The following is a 23,143-nucleotide window of genomic DNA, read 5'->3' as shown; positions in this document are numbered from 1 at the left end:
AACTTTTAAAAAGTATTCTTTAAAAGTCAGTAATGTTTTAAATAGTAGTTACTCTGCCTTAAAGGAATTTACAATGTTAGGTTAAGAAATAAACAACATCTGTATACACACACACACACACACACACACACACACACACACACACCACAAATGAAGTATGACTCAATTTTACCAAATGAATCATCATGCCAGTGCTGCTTCATTACATGGGAATTAGTCCATAATGATGCCAGTGGTGAAGAAGTACGTGTACAGGCTGCTTATATAAAGCTGCATATACAAACAAAGGTTGAGAGACACATCAGAATGTACTTATACTGAAAATATAGCATACTAAGTAATTTGTCTATTGATTTCCCCCTGACTCCTTGTGATTTTTAGGTCTGCTTCTCCAAAGCACGGATTCACCATTATGAATAGGCTGAGCATGGAAAATAGGACAGAACCTATTACTAAAGACTTGGATTTCCAACTCCAGGACCCTTTCCTTCTCTACAGAAATGCCAGATGTGAGTCTTTCTTACTACAGTGGGTTGTTTTACTTCTGAAGTTTGGCCAAGTGTTTAAAATTGTACAGTGTTTGCCGTTGTGTTTGCATTTGGTATCAGTGGCTATGGGGGGTGTCAGCATTTTAACAAATGTTAATGTTTAGGAAATGCATGCCCTACTGATGGAATAGATTCTTCCTTGGAAGAGTTTAAGTGAATATAAATATGATGATATAAACCTTAAACCCTGTCTTTTGAAGCTTTACGGATTTGTAGTGTGAACCCATTGCTGATCTTAAGCCTGAGCAGGGCTGGGTGAGGCAAGTTCTTAGTGAGGAGACTGCAGAGACACACACATAGGTGGCGCCCTGAACGAAGAATTAACGAGTCTGCTATGGCACTTTTTCTTTATGTATCACTTTTGGCCAAGTGTGCTGACAAAGTGCTTGAGGGCCTGTATTGTAGGAGTGCCATCTTCTGAATACAAGTAAATAAAAAATCAAAGTCCAAAAAGTTTCTTTCAGTCATTAAGAATTTAATAACCCTTTGTAACGTGGAAGTCGTAATAGGTAACTAAATAGTCCTTGTCAGATTTGAAATGAAGTAGCTATCGCCTTTCTAATACTACATTTTACTCTCGTATCGTTTCTGACCACTTGTGTTGCACTGCTGGTCAGCCCAGAGGAAGATTGCTGAAAATATGCCAGTTGCAGGGACATCTCTACACACAGAAAACAAGAACATAATACTCAATATATAAATACGTATGTGTGCACACACATGCACCTTATGCTTTGTGGACAGCTTTCATAAAGACCTTGCAGTGAAGAAATGTTTTCTGTATATTTTTCATCCTACTCTTTGAACTCAAGATACACGAATTTGCCTACCATATACTATTCAGTGTAATTTTAATAATGAGTATAATGTAAATAATATTTGACATTTTAACCCCAATGCATCATTAAGATGCATTAAAATGATGCTGTATATAATTGTCATAATAGGTGGTTATCCTATTATTTAGAGAATAAATTTTTATGAGAGAAAAAATAAAGCTATTGAAACTATAATATGACTTACTAATGGCAGGTCCTGTGAAATGAAAAGTTTTGCAATATAGAAAAATATTGTGTTTTCTCCTCATGTTTCTTTGCCGAAAGATACACTTTATCAATTGTAGTTTATTACTAAAGCCTTGGAATTCCAACTCCAGGACCCTTTCCTTCCCTACGGAAATGCCAGTTTGAATTGTTTATAGTTTGAATTGTTTTGTGTGCTTATAGTTATGTCAGGGTTTTTTTGAGATTATTAGATTTTATGTCAAATTAATATATAATTTAAGTCCTAATAAAATAACTACAAAGTTACCTATAATCATCATTTTTGGTTGCTTTTATTTTGGATAAATACATGGTCTGATCAGTTATAGGTAATATTTTATTTTAAATTCTTATTATAGATCACATATTAACTACTATACCAAAAATATAAAAACACAAACTCTCTTTAATGCATCAATTTAAAAAATAACCTTCTGAAGTCCCACGGGGTTTATCTGATAGAAAATACTATTTAGATCTAATAAACATACACCTTGGTTCTAAGCATATGCTGTCCACTGTGATAGTCACTAACTACCGTGGCCGTTTAGTACCTGAAATGTGGCTAGTCTAAACGGAGCTGTACTGTGAGTGTCAAATAGGCACCAATTTTCAGACAGTACAAAAAAAAAAAGGAAAAAACCTCAATTATTAATTATTTTATATTAACATGTTGAAATGACAATATTTTGGATAAATTGGGCAAAATAAAATATATTATTAATTTCACCTGCTTCTTTGTATTTTTTAATTTAAAATAACAGATGTGGCTCACGTTCGTGGTTCACGTCATATTTCTGTTGAATGGCACTGTTCTATTTTAATTTGTTTTTCATATTTTCTTTTATGTTTCCGTATTTTATAATGATTTTCATTTATTTTACCATGTTTAATAATCACAATTTTGTAGAGTAGACATTTTCACTGCCATTTTGCAGATGAGGAAACTGAGACTCCAGTGACGAGGCAGACTGTGTAAAAACCCACAGATTCTGATTTCACTCCCGTTGCTTTTTCCACACCACCTGTACTGCTCTACTATTAAACATGGATGCAAATTAAAGGTAGCCTTTGGGATGCATATTAAAATGTTTCTAATGAATTTCCATACAAAAGAAATAGAATCAGTTGAACAACAAAGAGTGAAAGGGAATGGATCTATTTACTTTTCTGGATTCATTTTGCCTTTTTTTTTTTTTTGTCCTTTCTATCTGATACTGATTGCCTTTGCACCCAGAGTCATTTGGTTTTATGTTGTTTGCAAAAGCCTTTTCAATCCTGGGTATCAAAGGTACACAGAAGGGTTTACCACAGGTGCTGTCAGAGTCTCAGATACCTCTTAAACGTTTTAATAGAATTCAAATATGTTATATAATAATTATGTATGGTTTACATGTTCTTTGGTGGCATATAGATTGGTTGGCCTTTCTTTGGGCAAGGAACTCAGCTTCACTCAGGATTGTTTTTGTAAGACTATTTCCTCAAGATATTCTGTATAGTCAAGAATCTCTCTGTCTGGTCTTTGCATTTCACATTGGCTTATGTATGTCATAGGCCGTATTTGGGCATTTCAAGTAGACAAAGGTAGAATTGATAGAGGTTTGTGGTGAGGTTTTTTAGATTCATTAGGAGAGAAAAAAAAAATCCCTTTCTTGAATTGGATGAATGTAGAAGAGCAAAATAAAGAAATGAAAATCCCAAACTCTCTTCATTTAATCAGCCAAAAAAAGATGCTTGATAAATAGAGTAACTTCATTCAAACACAAAATAGATTACTTTATTACAGAGAAGGGTTTATACATTGTTTAAAGGGTTTAAACATTGTTAAAATGGGGTTTGACCTGTATGAACTTTTAAAGTAAGTAAGATAGCTGTTAAAGTTAGGGCAAACATTTCATTCATTCATTTATTCAACAAACATTTACTGTCTGCCAAACACTATGTTCAGGTTTTATATGGGTTATCCCATAACTTTTTCTTGGAAATACTGTTATTCCTGTTTTATAAATGAGAATACTAAGGTTAAAGGGATTAAGTGATACACTGTGGTCCATGACTATTTTGAGATGGAAACACCAGTTGAACCAAGAAACCTTAACTTCGAGACCCAAGGCCCAAGCAGTGAAGTACTAGCAGTAAATAATGCATTTGAGCAAAGTTCATCATTTACAAACACTTAGTTATTTTAGAGTACACTCCAAGGTTTAAAAAGCAAGTTTTTTTATCCTTGAGATTCAAGCATATATCAGTTATTAGAGAGATTAGTTTTTACCAGATTAAAAACTAATTTAACAAAAGGCTGAATTAGACCACTTCTTTTGTAATATTCCCATATAGTAATCATTTACTGTGTTTTTCATTTCGCAACTAAATAAGATATTAGCATATGGAAATATATTTTCCCAAATATAATACTTAAGTTATAGACAGCAATGACATGGGGATTCCTTTCTTTTCTTGCTTTTTCAATTGAGACGGAGTCTTGCTCTATTTGTCCAGGCTGGAGTGCAGTGGCACAATCTCAGCTTATTGCAGCCTCCACCTCCCAAGTTCAAGCAATTCTCCTGCCTCAGCCTCTGAGTAGCTGGGATTGTAGGCGTACGGCACCATGCCTGGCTGATTTTTGTATTTTTAGTAGAGACAGGGTTTCACCATGTTGGCCAGGATGGTCTCAAACTCCTGACTTCAAGTGATCACCCACCTTGGCCTCCCAAAGGGCTGGGATTATAGGCGTGAGCCACCATGCCCAGCCCCTTTCCTTTCCCTTTCCCTTTTCTCTCCTCTTTCCTTTTTCTCTTTGCTCTGCTCCTGCTCCTGCTCCTGCTCTGCTCTTTAGAGACAAGTTCTTGCTCTGTCACCCAGGCTGGAGTGCCATGGCATTGGTCATAGCCTCATTGCAACCTTGAACTCCTGGGCTAAACCACCATATCCAGATAATTTAAAACAACCTTTTTAGAGACAGGATCTTGCTGTGTTTCCCAGGCTGGTTTCAAATTCCTGGCCTCAAGTGATCTTCCCACCTCAGCCTCCTGAGTAGTTGGCATTACAGGCGGGAGCCACCATGCCCCGCTGACAGGGAGATTTCAGAGCTAGGCCAACAAGTTGAATATATTATTATCCACAGTTATAGGATTGCAATGAAATTCTTTTTAGATGCTGGATTTTATTGCAGATGTAAACCTGAAGTTTAGATCAAATCGGAAAAGAAAAACTTAAGATATTTAGGACCAAAATTATTTTAGAAAACTTCTCCTAAGTCTTAAAGTGAATTTACCATTTTGGGTAGTTTTGTATGAAAAAAGAAATGACAGTTTAAATCCTTGAATAACATTCATAGGATCTGGGAAAAACTGCTATAAATAACGGAAATAGTACCCTGAATGAAAAGGAAAATTACAGGTAGCCCCCATCTTCTAAATAGGCCATCTTCAAAAAAGTTGCCTTCTAAAGTGATTGGTTGGTAGACTTTTGGGTAAACCATGGCAGAGTGAGCACACTCCTAGTTTTCCTTAAATTCTCTTGAAATGACAGTAAAAAAATAAAAAAGACATAAACCCAAAGGATGAAGGATCCATTTTACGAAAGAGATAGAATAAACAAGAAATAGGAAGCGTGCTGTAATAGCTTTATTGTTCACAAACATGAGCGTTGCCTCCTCACAGAGGGTTATTTATCTTTGCTCTGTTGGCTGTACCACGCATTGACCCACCCTGCAGAATGATAATATGTACTCACCTTGTTGTACTCAAGTATGGCTATACTAATTGCTTTGGCCAGTGAAATGTGGCTGAAAGTGATATGTATCACTTCTGAGCAAATATTTTAAGAACTAGCTTAAGATTTACTGCCTTTTTTCCTTCTGCCATGATGACCAGCAATATTCCAGGCAGAGGCTGCTTTGTCAGCCTAGGTTCTGAAATGAAGATAACATGGCACAGCGGTAACAATGACCCATGATGGACATGTAGCTTGTAGAAATAAACCTGTGTCATTGTAAGCTAAGCCATTGAGATTTTGGTGTCATTTGTTACTGTAGCATAACTTGGCCTATTGTGACTGATATACAAATCATCCAGGAAGAAGGGAATCTCCCAGAGCAAAGGTGAAGAGTCCCGTAATGACCCCTGTGCAACTGGAGGGGATTTAAATTAAAGTCAAAGGGTGAATTGCTTCAGGAATGGTATCCAAGAAAAAATTTACAACTGATAGTTTGAATCTATTGGGACATTTACAGTTACTTTTTAAGAGTTTGGTGATGATATGAGGAGCATTGAAAACTAAGGGGGAGGGAGACAAAAGAAACCCTTTTTAATTCCTGGGAAAACAAAATATTGAACAAAAAAGGAAATGTAATCATAGTACACCATGTAGCTCTGCAAATCATAATACATAGTTAAAGACACTGAATATGAAAGCATTATATTGGAAGGATGGGGTTGTATGTGTGTGTATCTGTGTGTGAATTTGTGTGTATTGTAAGAAAACTGAATCCTCTTCAGTCAATTTTTGAAAATCAAGAAATGGTACATACATGATATATGGGAAAGGGATTTAAATACCGTAAGAAAAATTGGATGAGAAATAAATGGAGAGCAGAAAGAACTGTCGTAGATGTAATTTAAATTGCTTTCAGGGAGCAGTAATCAAGAATGGAGTGACTAGAGAAGGGTTCTATTTGCTATGAAGTTCACAGTATTATTTAACTTCTAAAATTATGTACATGTATTATTTTTATGGAAATAAAAACCAAAAATATAATTGGATATCAAAATACATTCTCTCATAAAAAACATAATTTTAGTTGTGGTTAGCTTTCCAAGTCAACTCACAAAAGCCTTTCTAGCCCAGTGTGCACCTATTTAAGAGTAGCATACTAGTATTATAATGATGTACATATGAAATACAGCACTAGCATATGTAGGATTATTTCTGTAGGAAAATCCATTCAAGAATAAAACTGTATAGAGGCCAAGAATATAATTTCCTTAGCAGCCGGGCAGAGTACTTCTAATGCCCATTTGTATTAACAAATCGTTTGTAAAGCTGGGAGTTCCTGTAAGTTCTTTTTTTTAAGCATGCGTGGTAATAGTAAACCTTTTGAGGCCTTCACAGCCATGTTTCTTAATTCTGGAGTGGTTCTGTAGCTTCTGTCCTTCGTTCTATCCCCACTTCTATTCCAGTTCAGGCTTTCATTATGTGTTACTTGGGATGTTTCATAAGCCCCCATAGCAAAAAGGGATTGAACTTCTGGCATCGTCCAAAATAGAGTAAGTTCACTACAGTATATCTCTCCCACTGTTTACAACTAAAAGTTCTGGGCAGATTACAAAAGCAACTAACTGGGGCCTCTGAAAGTAAAAGACGACAGACACACTGAGGAGAGCAATCAGAACTTTAAGAAAAGCTGCTATGGGGGTGAGTTCCTGGCTTTATTCTTTCCTCTTTTATCAACTGGCTTTGACCCAAGAATGCGCCAAGTCACAGAACTCTAGGAAAAAAAAATAACAAAACCTGAGAGAAACTCCTCTTTCTAAAAACTTCCCCCTTTTTTTTCCATACCTCCCTTTTTCTCTTCTGCCCCTACCGTGAAGCCAGTTGCAGGGAAAGCTGAACTGCCACTGTGGTGGTCATGGTGGTGGCACAGGCACCTGACATCCCAAGAAAGACCCTGTCTCTGCCCCTGTGGTCTGAAGAGTGGAGGAAAATCCCATTATGTATTTTTATTTTTATTTTCTTTTGCTGCACAGACTGTCTGACAGTGTGAGTCTAAAACCCTGAGATAAACCCTGACTTTGTAGCCAGAAGACTGGGGAAAAAGGCCCCTGACAGCTGGCGAGTGGGAGCAATTCTAGAGGAGGGAGCTAAATGAGGAGATCTCCTAATTCTGTCTAGGAACTCATGCAAATCCTGGGTCCACCTGTGAGCTACATACATGTAACAGAACCCAGGAAATAACAACAGCTTTGAGAATTAACTTACAATATAAACCATTATTCCAAATTCAGACTAGTATATGTATAGGGCAGACATAAACACCTTTGAAAATAGAACTGACGGCCGGGCGCGGTGGCTCACGCCTGTAATCCCAGCACTTTGGGAGGCCAAGGCGGGCAGATCACGAGGTCAGGAGATCGAGACCATCCTGGCTAACACAGTGAAACCCCATCTCTACTAAAAATACAAAAAAAATTAGCCGAATGTGGTGGCGGGCGCCTGCAGTCCCAGCTACTTGGGAGGCTGAGGCAGGAGAATGGCGTGAACCCGGGAGGTGGAGCTTGCAGTGAGCCAAGATCACACCACTGCACTCCAGCCTGGGCGACAGAGGGAGACTCGTCTCAAAAAAAAAGAAAAAAGAAAATGGAACTGACATGGGAAGCATCATCCACAGACAGCAAGACAGAGCTTCTTATCTAAACCTAACTGAATTGATTGCTTTCTCAAATATACAAAGTGAACATTCTCTGGAGGGTTTCAAGAGGACTCTGAGTCTCACAAAATAATAAAAATGTCCAGGGTGCAATCCAAAATTACTAGCCAGGAAAATATGCCAAACTGTCGAGGAAAAAATCAGTAGCCACCCTGAGATGATCTGGATGTTAGAATTATAAGATAGTGACATTAAGATAGTTATTACCATGCTCTGTGAGGTAAAACTGGATACTCTTGAAAAGAATGGAAAGATAGAAATTCTTGGCATAAAAATAGGTATAAAAAATAACCAAATGGAAAATTTGGAACTGAATAATATACTATTTCTTGGATGGTCTTAATAGCAAAATGCAGATGACAGTGGAAAGAAGAGTTAGTGAACTCATAGATAGGTCAATAGAAATTTTCAAACCTGAAGAATATAGAGCCAAATGTTTTTTAAAAATGAACAGGGCCTTCAGAAATCTGTGGGGCAATATCAGAAGGTCTAATTTGTGCCATTGAAGTCTAATAAAGAGGAGAGACTCATAAATATTTGAAAAAATAATGTCCAAAACCTTTCCCAGTCTAATGAAGGAGACAAATGTATAGATTCAAGGAACTCAGTGAATCCCCAAACAGAATAAACCCAAAGAAAACCATGCCCATGACATGACATTTAGTCACAATCAAACTGCTGAAAAACAAAGATTTTTTTTTTTTTTTTTAATCTTGAAAGCAAACCAGAGAAAACCATTGTGTTACATCTAGGATAATAATGTTTTGAATGACTGCAGATTTCTTATCAGAAATTATGTAGGCCAGAAGACAGTGGAGCAACATTTTCATGTTTGGAAATAAAAGAGCTATTAACCTAGAATTCTATTTCCAGCAAAAATATCATTCGGGAATGAAGGTGAAATAAAGACATATACTCAGATAAGGGAAACATAAAAAGAACTTTTTTTTTTTTTTTTTTTTTTTTTGCCAGAAGACCCGCTGTAGAATAAATGCTAAAAGAAATTCTTCAGGCTGGAAGGAATAATATCAAAGGGAAAGCTGGAATTGCAGGATGAAGTAGGAACAACAGAAATAGTAAATATACGGGTAATTACAAAAGATTTATTTTTTCTCCTCTCAAATTCTTTAAAATACATGTGACTGTTGAAAGCAAAAGTTATAACATTGTCAGGAGGAGGTTCAGTGTATACGGATGTGATACATGTGACAACTATAACATAAAAAGAGAGGGTAAATGGACCTGTACACTTATAGAGCCTTTACATTCTATTTGAAGTGGTAAAAGAAAAACTCTAAGTATAGACTGGGTAAAGTTAGATATGTATATTGTATTTCTTAGAGCAACCACTAAAAAGAAATATAGAGATATCACCAAGAGATAAAATAGAATACTAAAAAATTCAAATAACCCGAAAGAAGACAAGAAAGAGGGTAACAGGAGAGCAAAAAACATGACAAACATTAAACAAAAAATAAAACGGTAGACCTACCCAAGTTCAACCATGTCGGTAGTTACGTTACATGTAAATGGGCTAACATAGTGATTAAAAGACAGAGATTGCCAGATTGGATTAAAAAAGCATGGCCTAACTATATGCTTTCCACACAAAACCCGTTTTAAATGTAACAATATAGATAGGTTAAAGGTAAAAGGATGAAGAAAGATATACCATGCAAATACTAATGAAAAGAAAACTGGGGTGTCTAGATTAACATCAGACAAAGTAGATGTCAGAACAATGAAAATTACCAGGGATAAAAAACGACATTGCATAATGATACAGGGATAAAGTCATCCAAAAGGCATAATAATTATTAATGTGTATGCACCTAAATACAGAGCTTCAAAGTGTGTGAAGCAAAAAGTGATAGAACCGAAAGGAGAAGTTTTTGTTTTTTTTTAATTCTGCAGTTACTTGGAGAATTTAGTGCTCCACTTTCTACAATCAATAGAGCAAGAGGACAGAAAACAGCAAGTCTATGGAAGACTTGAACAACACTATCAACTAAACACAGCTGTCATTTATATTACATTCTATCGAACGACAGCAGAATGCACGTTCTTCTCAAGTGCACGTGAAACATTCCCCAAGATAAACCTTATCGTAGGTCATAAAGCAAACCTTAAAAATTTTTAAAGAGTTGAAATCATACAAAGTATATTCTTGGGACCACAATAGAATTAAATTAGACATCAACAACAGAAAGGTATCTGGAATATCCCCAAATATTTGGAAATTAAACAGCATACTTCTGAAAAACTCATGTCAAAGAAGAAAGAAAATTAGAGAACATTTGGACTGAATAACAATGAAAATTATAATATTTCAGGTGCAACCAAGGTTGGACTCACAGGGAAATTTATAGCATCAAATACTTGTATTGGAAAAGAAGAAAATTCTTAAGTCAGTAATTCAAACGTTCACTTAAAGAAAATAGGAGAAGAGTATATTAAATCCAAAGCAAACAGAAGGAAAGAAATAAAAAGAAGAGAAATCAATGAAATAAAAAACAAAAAAAACTATTTAGAGAAAATTAGTGAAACCAAAACCTGATTATCTCTGAAAAGAATCAGTAAAACTGGTAAACACCTGGCCAGACTGATGAAGGAAAAAACAAAAGAAGACACAAATTAGCAGTATCAGAAATGAAAGAAAGGCTATCTACAGACATTAAAAGGATAATAAGGGAGTACTATAATTCAGCAACTTAGATGAAATGGACTAATTCATTGAGAAATACAAATCATCAGAATTAACTCAAGAAAAATAGGTAACCTGAATAGTCCCATAATAAGGAATTGAATTTGTAATTAAAAATCTAACAAAACTCCAAGTTCAGATAGTTTAACTGGTGAATTCTACCAAATGTTCAAGGGAGGAATAATACCAATTCTACACAATCTCTTTCAGAAAGTAGAAGAGGTATTATTTTCCAACTTATTTTATGAGGGCAGCATTATCCTGATACCAAAACAAGGCAAAGACATTTCAAGAAAAGAAAATTATCGATCAATGTCTCTTGTGAATATAGGTATAAAAATCCTCAGCAAAATGCAAACAAAAAAATGTTTATAGTAGCATTATTCACAGTAGCCTAATGGTGGGAATAAACCAAACATCCATCAATGAATGAATGGATAAACAAAATATTATATACACATACAATGGAATATTATTCAACCTCAAAAGAGAATAAAATTATATGTATGCTACAACATGAATGAACCTTGAAGACATTATGCCAAGTTAAACCAGACACAAAAGAACAAATATTGTATGATTTCACTTCTGTGAGGTACCTAGAGTAGTCAAATTCATACAGACAGAAAGTAAAATAGTGGTTTTCAGGGGCTTCAGGGAATGGAGAGTGGGGAGTTATCTTTTAATGGGTACAGAGTTTTAGTTTGGGATGATGAAAAAGTTCTGGAGATGGATAGTGGTTATGGTTGCACAATATTGTGGATGTGCTTAATGCCACTGAACTGCATATTTTAAACTGTAAATTTAATGTTTTTAATATTTTAACACAATAAAAAAGGAAAAAATACTAGCAAATTGAATCCAGCAATTCATAAAAAGGATATGTCGTTAGCCTTATAATTCACATCTGGCTTATCCCCTCCATCCAAAACCACAGCTGGATCTATCTTCCTATAGCACAAGCCTAATTAATTTGCTTTCCTTCTCAAAATCTGAAATGCCTTCCAAGTAAAACTTTTCACCTAACATTTAAAGCTGGCTGTAGTCAGGTCAGTTACCCTTTCAGATCATGTCTGCTGCTACTTTTGCACGCTTGCCTAATGCTCCAAGCAAAGAACTACATATACACTTTCCCAGAACACTCTTACCTGCATGCTTTTAAATATTCTTTTTTTCTCCTTGAATTGTCTCCCTCATTCTGACCAATCTCTACCAGATAAATTCTACTCATATTTCAAAACCCAGCTGGAACTTTACCTCCCTGGATGTTTTTGTGAGTCCCCTGTGTAGCTGTGGTGTCTCACTGCAGCATATACGTCTTTTATGTTGTACTTATGTTTGCTTTGCTCATTTGTTATTGAGCACTTGTCTGTTGAAACTGATTCTGTGTTGGGTTTTGGCAGTAACGAATAAGCTATATCCCTTCCCCCTTACAGTTTACCATCCTAGCACGAAAGACAGACATGTAAATATATATGTTCAAAATAACATGCTAAATCTGAGCTAGAAATAAAGGCAATTACTAGTTGTGCATATAGTTTACCTTATGTATAATATTTTGTCCTAGCTTCTCTGTTAGAGTGCAGGCACCTTCAGGGCAAAGGTGTCTTTCCAGTCCCCCATAGCACTGAATTCCTTGCATTAAATGTGCACAATTAAATATTTGCAATGAGTACTGAATTGTTTTTATTGGATTTCTTTATTCAAAGCTACAGCTGAAACTTAACCTAAAAGTTCACAACTATTTCTTTAGTTTTTCTTTTGGAGCATTAGCCATTAGGCATTAAGGAGCCTCTGTGGTTCCTGTGTAGAAACCCGAAGCAGTGAGTGATTTTAGCAGCTTACCTAGGAGCCGCTCAGCTTCTCAAGGTTACTTTAATATGTATATTGGTAACATTTACCTACAAGTTCCTAGAGGTGATTTTGAGTTGTGAGAATGCCATACATCCTCATCATGGGAAATTTAATAGTTCAAGGAAGAGATCTGTAATGTGGGAAAATGTTAATTTTATCTGTGTGAACGAGATGATGTATGATGCATATATATAATATAAATTTTCTTTATAGAACTTTATTTAAATTCTAAAAGGCACTGTTATGGATGTCTCCTTCAACTTGTTTTATGCTTATTGAGATATTGTGATTTGATATTTAAGAAGTTTATTCACTGTTTTAAACTTGATATCTTAATTATGATACATGAAAACAGGCCACATCTCTGTTTCCTCCTGGCCCTGTTAAACCATGGCCGTGTGGTTTAAACAGAAAAGCTTATGCTATCGATGTTTTATCTGCAAATGAAATAAGAACTTTTTTCATTTTTATAGAAGCAACGAAATAAATAACTCTTTATTAAAAATAGTTAAAAGTAGTATTACCAAACACTGGATTTAAAATGACACTTATAAGCATTTACTGTAAAACAAAAAATGATAAATTTTACCTCATCAAAAGTAAAAATTTCATCAAATTAAAAACTTCTGTTCTTAAGATACCTTTGGGAAAATGAAAAGAAAAACCACAGACTGGGAAAACATATTGAGAACATGTACATATATCTGACACAGCACTATATTGAGAATATGTAAATAACACTTAGAAATTAACAACAGAAAGACAAGCCAACTTAAAAATTAGCAAAAGATTTGAAAAGACGCTTTAAAAAAGAAGATATACAAATACCAATAGTCACATGAAAAGATTCTTAACATCGTTCACCAGGTACTTTGAAGTGAATGCATGTAGCCGTAGTTTCTTGCTTTTTATTCTGTGTAGTACTCCACTGCATCATTGTATTGCAGTCTATTTATTCTCCTATCGGTAGATACTTGAGTTATTTCCAAATTTGAGCTACTCTAAATAAAGTTGCCATGAACATTCCCGTCCATGTATTTTAGGTGGATATGTATGCCTATCTGTCTTGGGTTTATACCTAGGAGTGAAATTGATGGGGACATAGTGTAGGGGTTTGTTTAGCTTTAGAGATACTGCTGAACAGTTATGTGCCTATTTGTACTCTCTCCAATAATGTCTAAGACTTCCCATTTGCTCCACATCCTTGTCAAAACTTGATATTGTTTGTTTTTTTTAATTTGGGAATTCTGAAGTGATATCTCATTGTGATTTTAATTTGCCTTTTACCATAACAACAGACTGTATTGAGCATTTCTTCATATGCTTATTGGACATTGGAAACCTATGCAGATTAAAGCCCAAATAAGAATATCACATACTCCTTAGAATGGCTAAAATTAAAAAGACAAGTGTTAATGAGGATGTGGAGCAATGGAAACTTTGATACATTGCTTGTGAAAGAGGAATATGCTACAACTACTTTGGAGAACTATTTGGCAATTTCTTATAAACTTAAACATATAACTAGCGTATGATCCAACAAGTTCCATTCGTAGTTATTTACTTAAGAGAAACGGGCTGGGCACGGTGGCTCACGCCTGTAATCCCAACACTATGGGAGGCTGAGGCGGGCAGATCACTTGAGGTCAGGAGTTCGAGACGAGCCTGGCCAACATGGTGAAACCCCCTCTCTACTAAAAATACAAAAATTAGCCGGGCGTGGTGGCAGGCCCCTGTGATCCCAACTACTGGGGAGGCCAAGGCAGGATCACTTGAACCCTGAAGGTGGAGGTTGTAGTGAGCCAAGATGGCACCATTGCACTCCAGCCTGGGCGATGAAGCCAGACTCTGTCTCAAAAACAAACAAACAAAAAGTCCAGGCGCTGTGGCTCACGCTTGTAATCCCAACACTTTGGGAGGCCGAAGCAGGCGGATCACCTGAGGTCAGGAGTTTGAGACCAGCCTAGCCAACATGGCGAAACCCCATCTCTACTAAAAATAAAAAAAATTAGCCAGGCTCGATGGCGGGCACCTGTAATCCCAGCAACTTGGGAGCCTGAGGCAGGAGAATTTCTTGAACGCGGGAGGCGGAGGTTGCAGCAGTGAGCCAAGATCGCGCCATTGCACTCCAGCCTGGGTGACAGAGCGAGACTCCGAAAGCACATGTCCACACAAAGACTTTTACACAAATGCTCAAAGCAGTTTTATTCATAATAGCAAAAAAATCTGGTAATAACCTGGATACCCATTAATAGTTACCTAGATGAACAAATTTTGGTATATAATAATAGAACACTACTCAGCAATAAGAAGAAATGAACTACTGATATATTCAACAACATGAATTAATTTCAGCAACATGTTGAGCAAAGCAAGCCATCTACGAAAGAGGATATACTGTACGACCCCATTTATATGAAGTTTATATGAAGTTGAAGAACAGGCAAAACTAATCTAGGATGATAGAAGTAAAAAATTGGTTGTCTCTGCTGGGGCTGGTGGTGGAAGTGGGGTGTGGTTGTTGACTGGAAAAGAGTGATAAAAATATTTTATATCTTGTTTTCAGTGTTGGTTACATAAGAGTGTTTTATTGCCAGCTCACTGAGCAGAACACTTTAAGATCTGTGCATTTTCTTGTACATAAATGATTCTTCAATGTAAGAAAGTAGAAATAATTGAACCTTATAAAAGAATTATTTAAATAAATGAAAATTTAAGGATAATTTTTTACCCTTCTTTATTTTCCTGACATTTATTAACCAGTGTTTCTGCTAACCCTGATCTCTGCTGTGTTGGTGAGAATATTACACTAACTCTTTATTACTTTGCGTCTTGGCTTTTTCAACCTGGAAATAAAGCAGTCCTTGTTTTAAAACACATCTTCAGTACTTTAAACCAGCATAATACCAAAAGCTTGATGTCAACTGAAAGCCCCAAGTAATGTGAGGTAATAGAAATAGTTGAGTCTGCATTTCTAGTTTACAGATCAGTGAAAAGGCTATGCCCCCTTTCTCTGGGTTGCGACATCTGCTTTTTCCCCGTGGTCAGAGAAGCAAGGTTTCTCTTTGCCAAAAATATGGAAACCATACAACTTAATATTTTTCCTGAGTGGAAGGAATTAACCTTCCACTTCTCTTTTGAGAGTCAATTTTTTAAAATGTCAATTTCCTAGCAAAGAGGAGCCTTAGCATTATTCTGCAGTGCTTTCTCTAGAATGAAACATGTAAAAACAATACAGTTTAAAAATATAATAGTAGATATTTTCTTGGTGGCTATTATAGAACATCTTATGAAGTATAAACTTGATTTTCTTCCAAAGCTCCAAAGTTAAAGTATACCTGTATATACCCATAGTAAATAATAGCAGTAAGAAAGTCAAATTTAGAGAACAATGATGAGTCATAATTTGGAAACAATATTGCTCACTATACTTAGAATGCATTTTGTAAAACGTTTTCTCTGCCACTATGTTACCATTAATTAATTGGTTGCTAATTATCTAGGCTATTGAGAAGGCAGTGGTATGGATAATAAATTACAGGCCCCTTATGGGCAGAGACCATATCTTATATTTTACTTACATTCTGTGGTGCCAAATAAACACAGAAAATAAACAGATTTAGATAAGAAATAGACATGTACAGTATACTTAACAAAATTCGCAAATCACTTATATTCTAGAATTGTTATATGTGTATATGTGTATCTGATGATTTTGTGTAGCATCTGGAACATCAGAATGCATAAGACAAAGCTTTGAAGATACGCTGCTTGGAGTGATCAAGCAGGAGTCACAAAGTTGTCGAGCTTTCCAAAATGTCTTCCTGTTTCCCACTTCATGGTAGAAACGGAGAATGACACCTCTCCAACGAAGGCAAACCAGTAGCCACAGCTGAACTGTGTGATTCACCCTCATCATGGCCGAGCATGCTAACAGATCTGTGCTTTTTAAGCTTTCTCCTAGGCTTCAGGCTACATGGAGGAATAAAAGCTCTTCCAACTTAACAAATTCTAAGACTTGGAGACTTTGTTACGTCTTTTCTTAACCTTGCAATCAGTTTAGGCAATGATTACAAAAGCAATTTGGAAAGTTAAAAGTGAACTCTGTGTAAATTTATTACCAAGTAAATGAAAGACACATTATCTGCCCAGAGATAACTGAGGGTTGTTTTCCATTCTAGGATATTTATTGGCATATTGATAGTCACAAATAGTAGTTCCTAATCTTCCGTGAGTCACAAACCTCTATGAGAATCTGAAGACTTTTCCTCTTCCCTTTTTTCCTTCATTTCTTCCTTCTTTACTTCCTACTTTCCTTCCTCCCCCTCCCTCCCTCCCTCTCCCCCTTTCCTCAAATATATTTGCTTGACTACTGTGTGCCAGACATTGTTTTAGAGGGTCTATGCTTTGCACTTTTTCACCTCCCAAAATTTGCATATATACATGACATTTTGCATATAGTTTTAGGGATTTTATTGAACCCCTAAAGCTCTCTAGGGTCAAGAAACTAATATTTAAAGTAACTATATGGCTAAAAATACTTGACATTCTTACTAGGCAAAAACTTAGTATTTGCAGGAATAACAGAATACATTTCTCTTCGGGATCTGCCCAGCAAGACAAGACCTTAAATTAGACTCATTCACATCATGAGCAGTGCGGAATGGGAGCCGAGGAATTTGACATTTCATATTTAGTCAGAAGAGGTAACCTATACAGTCTTGAGGCTCTTTTACTGTATGTGAGCGGAGTGGTTGGTTGAATTAGAAACTTTCAAGGACTCCTTTTAAGCCTGCACTTAATGAGAAAGAAAGAAGAGCCACCAAAATTTAAAAATCATAATGTGGTCACTGAATCTTACTTTGTGTCTCTAAGTCTCCTTTGCCATTCTGTGATCTATTTATTATGCACCATTGCTTAGAGAGCTAACGTGTTAATATATGATAAAGGGTTATACATCTACTGTGACTTGAGTGATGAAACTTGTCACTGTGACCTTTAATCCAAAATGACTTTTTTGTTCTCTGTCAGTACTCCACTGAGGCTGAAAGGAAGGGATCTAAACTCTAAAGAAGACTATCCATCTAAAGAAAGGCTCTGAAAAATCTCAAGTAAAGCAGAATTTCACTCTTGAGCCTTGTGGTATCTCTGGATTTCGTATTTCTATTTTTCTGTGTGTTGAATTGTGACACCAGATAGTTCCTTGAAACACACACATAAGCAGATATACAGTGTGGGTAAACAACCCTTCTCTTCACCCTGACCACCCAATTAACACAGTTTCTACTTTTCCATCATAACTGCCAGGGGACTCACGGAGAGAACCTTCATGTGAATATATACATTTCTTATGTAACTTAACAATCTGACCTGCTGAGGTGAGGAAAAACCCATGTGGCAAAGTCATATATGGTGATTTACAGCTGCTACAAAGTCACTTGTTTTATCCTGAACCATAAAGACTATTAAGGTTCTCAGCTTGACCAAGAAAACATAGTAATGCTATTCAGATTGATACGCTGCATCTGTGGCTTGGACATGCAGAGTATTTTATGTTTTGTGTTTAAGAGAGCCCAGTTTAGCATGGTGGAAGTCTAAATTCTTAGAGAAAAGCTGGGTTCCAAAACATTTTCTTAAATGCTTAATAAGGAAAGCATCTTTTAGTTTCCCTACCCTTTATCTATAGTAAGTGGTCATTATGGCTATATAATGTGTATTCTTTTAGATTCTATGTTTTATATTACTAATTTTTGTCCAAAAATCATTTAGTAAATAGTTTCAAATAATCAAGTTCTGGAATCAAAGTAAATTTACTGCTTAACCCACAGAAGGAAAAATTATGGGTTTTGAAGAAGGAAAACAATTTTGGCCAAGAACTTGTATTAGAATTACCTTATATATAGCCTTAGAGCTCTTATTTCATAGTAGAACCAAAACACAATTTAACTGTTTAAACATAGAGGGTTTTTGGAAAGAGTCTTTTGGAAAGTAGTATCTCCTATGTCTATATTCACAGATTAAGGTAAAAATGAAAAAATAAAGAAACTCTGACTTTTCTTTAATCAGGAAGTAGCACTAGGCTCCTTTGGCTAGACTACTGCTATGTCAAATTGTAGAAATATTTCTGTGCTCATGTGTTTTATAGTTAGGCTATTTTCAGCAGAGCTATTCCTATCATTGTTAAACACTCAATTAAATCATCTGGTTCAAATATGAAGAAGTCTGTTCTTCATTGGAACAAATTTTTGACCTGTAGAAATATTCTGTTTTAAAAATAAGCTTAAGCATAAATAGATATGTTTAAACATAGCTTTCTCAAAAACTGCGATTATAGGAGACTGGACTTATTTATGTACATTGAGATTCACTTATGGTGATAGTTGTCAGTGTGTTGCTGGAATAATTGACATGCATCTGAATCTTACATTTTTCAGATCATTCAGGTACTTATATATGTAAGCTTGGGATTGCCGTTATCAAACATGACTGGAATATGAATAGCTTGGATTTTCTGGTAGACCAAAGTACTATTAGTTATTATTTGTCCTTTGTTTTTCCATAATGAAGAGAAATGCATGTGATTTTGCAGAATTGTTGCATCCTTTGAGCTCTTAGTTGCCAGTGCCTAACAAGTAGTCAATCAGGAAGAATGGTACATGGTAGAGTTGTAATAATAAATACACATTAAACGAGTACATTAGTGTCTACATAGTGCTGGATCAATCGAAATATACAGTCTTCGGGAGCTCATATCCTAATGACAGAATCCCATCAACATTGCTTAAGCATAAGAAGGTAAAGTGTTTGAAGCAAAATAAACTCTCAGTGAAGGTTGAAGGAGAACAAAAGCGGTGATATGAGGAGACTGTCCATGCTGAAATTTCTGGTAGAAGGTGTAATCAATTGATAGAGAATTCTAGCATATCTAGTCCACATGTTGAATTATTCCAGGAAGTGATAATTATTGATATCAGCAATTACAAGGGTTATTGATGGTAGAAGAGCTTGAAGTCTTAGATTTCATTTCAACTCAGCAAGTATTTGTTGAATGTCTGCACATGCTGTTTGCTGTACTGGGTGTTTTAACAAAGTCCTCCCCTCCAGGAGCTTATAGTCTAGTGGAGGGAACAGATTTATAAATGCTCAATTTATTACCTTTTTTTACTACAAGGATATACAAAACTACAGGAGCAAAGAAAAAGTTGGGACTGTTTATTCCTAGAGGAGTGAGAAAGCCTGGGTCTTCAAGGATGAGTAGAGAGAAGGAAAAGATGTATTAGGGACTCCCTGCATGATATTTGTGGCCAAGGAGATTTTGAAATTTATCAGCAAGATTATGAACAAATGAAAATATAAATTTAAGTGGCCGACAAAGCAGAATAAGTTGTTTCTATTTATATTTGTTGTAAACTATGGACTTTTCTGCTTCCTAATTTTTAAAAGTTTATTTACTCTGTTATATCTCTTAGATTAAAGGAACAAATAAAACTAGGAAATTAGTATATGATGAAAAAGATTCCATATGACCTCTGGTAAACCTGAGGGTAGTAGATGACCTCAAGGTTCCCAGTTTAGGAAGATGATGATCTCTGGGAAGATTAGGAAGATTGAATGATATAACATGAATCCATTATAAATTAAAACTTTCTAAAAGATTAAATCCGTCTTTTACTGGGAAAGTAATAAATTCTCATTTATAGTTGGAGAGTACATATTAATTTAATCCAAATTAGTATAATGCTTTAATTAAGAGAGTTTTGTTTGTTTTTAATGGCATTAACTTTCTAATAACGTTAATTTATTTAGAAAGGGGAGGGTTGTTTCTACTGTTTCCCCCAAAATGTTCATGAGTATTAGTCACCCATAAAATAGAAACTGCTTCTCATCTGCTTTGAACCTTCCATTATTCTCAGGTCATGGGATCGCTGATTTGTGAGGTGCAGTAAAACCATGTCATATGAAAAGAAGCAGACCAGGGGCCAAAGATAACAGTGCTATGTAGACTCTCAGTGGCCAGTGAAGATTTTGTTTTACAAGATTGTGTCCGTGTTTGGTCAGTAAAGCTAAGGCGGAAGGTGAATGGAAGAACATTACTTTAAAGGCATTAGAGAACATGCCGGAGGAAAGCATTTTGAGTGCAAACATTCCAAATGGGGAAGAAGTACAGAATCCGCACAGAGCCGGCCAAACGCAGCCTGTGTTTCCCATCTATGGATGCCAGCACACAGGCAGCGTCATTGCTGCTCGAGTGTTTACTGCTGTGAAAACACTGCCACTACCAGAAAGCTTAATTCCCTTCCTCTTTCTTTTCTCTCTTTTTCTCCCTCTCCCTCCCTGCCTTCCTCACTGATCTCCCCCCTCCCTTCATTCCATCCTTCTTTTTTTCCTTTTGAGAGTCCATATGAACTTTGGTTTAAAAAGACTAATTCCAGTCTTTTATAACCAAGCCTAGAACTCAATCCAATATGTAAAAACAAATTTGAATGCTTCATCTATTTCATTTGAAAGGCTGGGAGAAGGGCATGTTTTAGGGGAAACAGATTAAACCAAGAAAAATGACTTTGGCTAGCTTATTTAACCTTGTTAGACCACAGATTCCTCATTGGTGAAATAGGTTCTTGAACTGCATGCTTCTTACCTGACTTCTGGCTCTAAAATTTCATGGTTCTATTTTTCTGTTTTTTTAAAAATATCTTGGGATCTTTCAAATGCTTAGTAGCTGTGTGTGCATGTGTACTACCATATGCTAGTAACTAGTCATCATCAATGTGGTCAGATTTATTAAAGCTTGATCTAGATAAATGGTATAGTAAATCAAGAAACATTATATTTGAATGAAGTCTCAGAAACAAGTGTTTACACAAATATATGATTAGATATTCTCCATCCTTACATTGAAAATATTATTCTACTCTTATGAGAAAGACTTCATGAAAGGAATGGAGTTTGAAGGAATTTTAAATTTTGGTTTATCCTTAGATGCCAGAAGAGGTTTGTGTAATGTCACACTACCACGTTTCCGTGGCTTTCCAAGTAAAAAGAGGGAACTTAAATGCCTTCCTTGCTGAATGCTAAGAAAAACATATTTCCCTGTCTTTTTGAGAGGAATTAGTGAAATTATATTAGAAAGAACATTACCAAATCAGATGTCCTGCCTATTTAAATTTTACCCATGTAATTATGTGTTTATCATCCACTTCCTAATTGAATGGATATATATCTTCTTTTAAAAATTTACACAAACATTATCACATGTCCTCATTAGACGATTACAAGCTATCATTCATGATTTGGAGTTGTATGGTATTTGGGTAAAAATATAAAACAAATTATAAATATCTTAAAAGAACAGATCAAACAGAAATATTTATTAGGAACATAAATGAGATGAGGCAAATCCCCAAAGAACATGCAAAATGAACTAATGCACCATGCTAATAAGAATCAAAGGGTTACAAATGAAAATGTACATTTGAGTGACACTGACATGACACTGCCTTTAATGGCCCCTTAACTAGCCTCTTAAAATTTGACCAGCTTTTGATTTTTCCACTGAAGAAATTTAAAAAGAAAATACCACTGCTGAATATAATCAGCTTGCTCTCTGCCTTGTCTTTGTGGACCTAAAAAATCCAGACATGAAGTCTATATGGAAATTTTGATCTCCTTGATCTTACTGACGGAGTTAAAAGGAAAGTAAAAGATTGGTGTTTCATTATGTAAAGGCAGTATTGCATTGCCTGTTGCCTCAAACATCACTTTTTTTCAATTGAGAATTTCCAAAGAACGGCATAAACCAGGATAGTGCAGTTACAGGCAAAATTTTACAACGGTGTGTGGTAAATCCTGATTAAATATGGAGAGATGAGTTCTTAGAGTGAGGAAGTCACATTCTAGGTATCATTAGGATATTTAGAGTAAATTTCAACATGTTCTTCCTACTCTTTATTTCGCTTTAGGGTTTCTTACCTCCAGGAGAGATGTAGAAATAGTTGAGTTGAGCTTCGTGCACCAAAGTACCCTTAAACTTGACCTCCGTGTTGGCAGACAGGTGGCTGGAAAGCGGCTGGTATGCAGGCGTACCAGGCTGAACAAAGGCTCGAAGCATTGTGAATTTCCAGATGTATATTAATTGGTTGATTTCTAAAGCTAAATAATTATCCTGCTCATAATCTCTTATAATTTTTTAAAACCCAGAAGCTATTCCTGCAGTAACATTTCAGTGCCACTAAAGTTTACATGGCCATATCATATCGCTGCAAGTTTAAGTTACAGTAAAATTACTTTTAAGTTTTAGAATTCTAAAAAACAAAACAAAACAAAACACCTTCTTGCTTGATTCTTTTCAACCTTGTATTTTCGTCTTCCCTGCTCTGCTCCCTGCCTATGTAGGGATGGGCCTCTCACCCAGTGGCTTTACGGGAAAACTTGGATTGAAATGTGAACTTCATGGTTTCTGTCAGCCTGTCAGCTCATCACCTCCCTAAGGCATGATGATTTCTGGTTTTTATATATCTCCACAGACTGCTCTGATAGACCCTCTTGTGTGGAAGAGTGATAGGTTTGT

General features: G+C 35.8%; 2 protein-coding genes across 25 annotated transcripts in view; one reads left to right on the top strand and one right to left on the bottom strand.

Annotated features, from left to right (window-relative positions):
• Positions 1–23,097, bottom strand: part of CACNA1C (calcium voltage-gated channel subunit alpha1 C) — a 720,825-nt gene extending 697,728 nt beyond the window's left edge. For 12 of the 23 annotated variants that reach the window (XM_055357560.2, XM_055357558.2, XM_055357563.2 and 9 more), the window contains exon 1: positions 22,546–23,085. In XM_055357560.2, the coding sequence (XP_055213535.1) occupies positions 22,546–22,684 (139 nt within the window). In that variant the 5' untranslated portion in view covers positions 22,685–23,085. Of the gene's footprint in view, positions 1–22,545 lie in introns of all 23 variants that reach the window. The other 11 variants (XM_055357545.2, XM_055357553.2, XM_055357540.2 and 8 more) reach the window with 4 other exon arrangements.
• The window catches only part of DCP1B (decapping mRNA 1B), a 59,605-nt gene that overhangs the window by 10,831 nt on the left and 25,631 nt on the right, over positions 1–23,143 (top strand). For both annotated transcript variants that reach the window (XM_004052501.4, XM_019038224.4), the window contains exon 3: positions 382–509. In XM_004052501.4, coding sequence (XP_004052549.3) covers positions 382–509 — 128 coding nt within the window. The remainder of the gene's footprint in view (positions 1–381; positions 510–23,143) is intronic.

The sequence above is a fragment of the Gorilla gorilla genome, chromosome 10 (assembly GCF_029281585.2).
Source record: "Gorilla gorilla gorilla isolate KB3781 chromosome 10, NHGRI_mGorGor1-v2.1_pri, whole genome shotgun sequence".
In the NCBI taxonomy this organism is placed as follows: Eukaryota; Metazoa; Chordata; class Mammalia; order Primates; family Hominidae; genus Gorilla; species Gorilla gorilla.
This window is presented reverse-complemented; position numbering and strand designations above follow the sequence as displayed.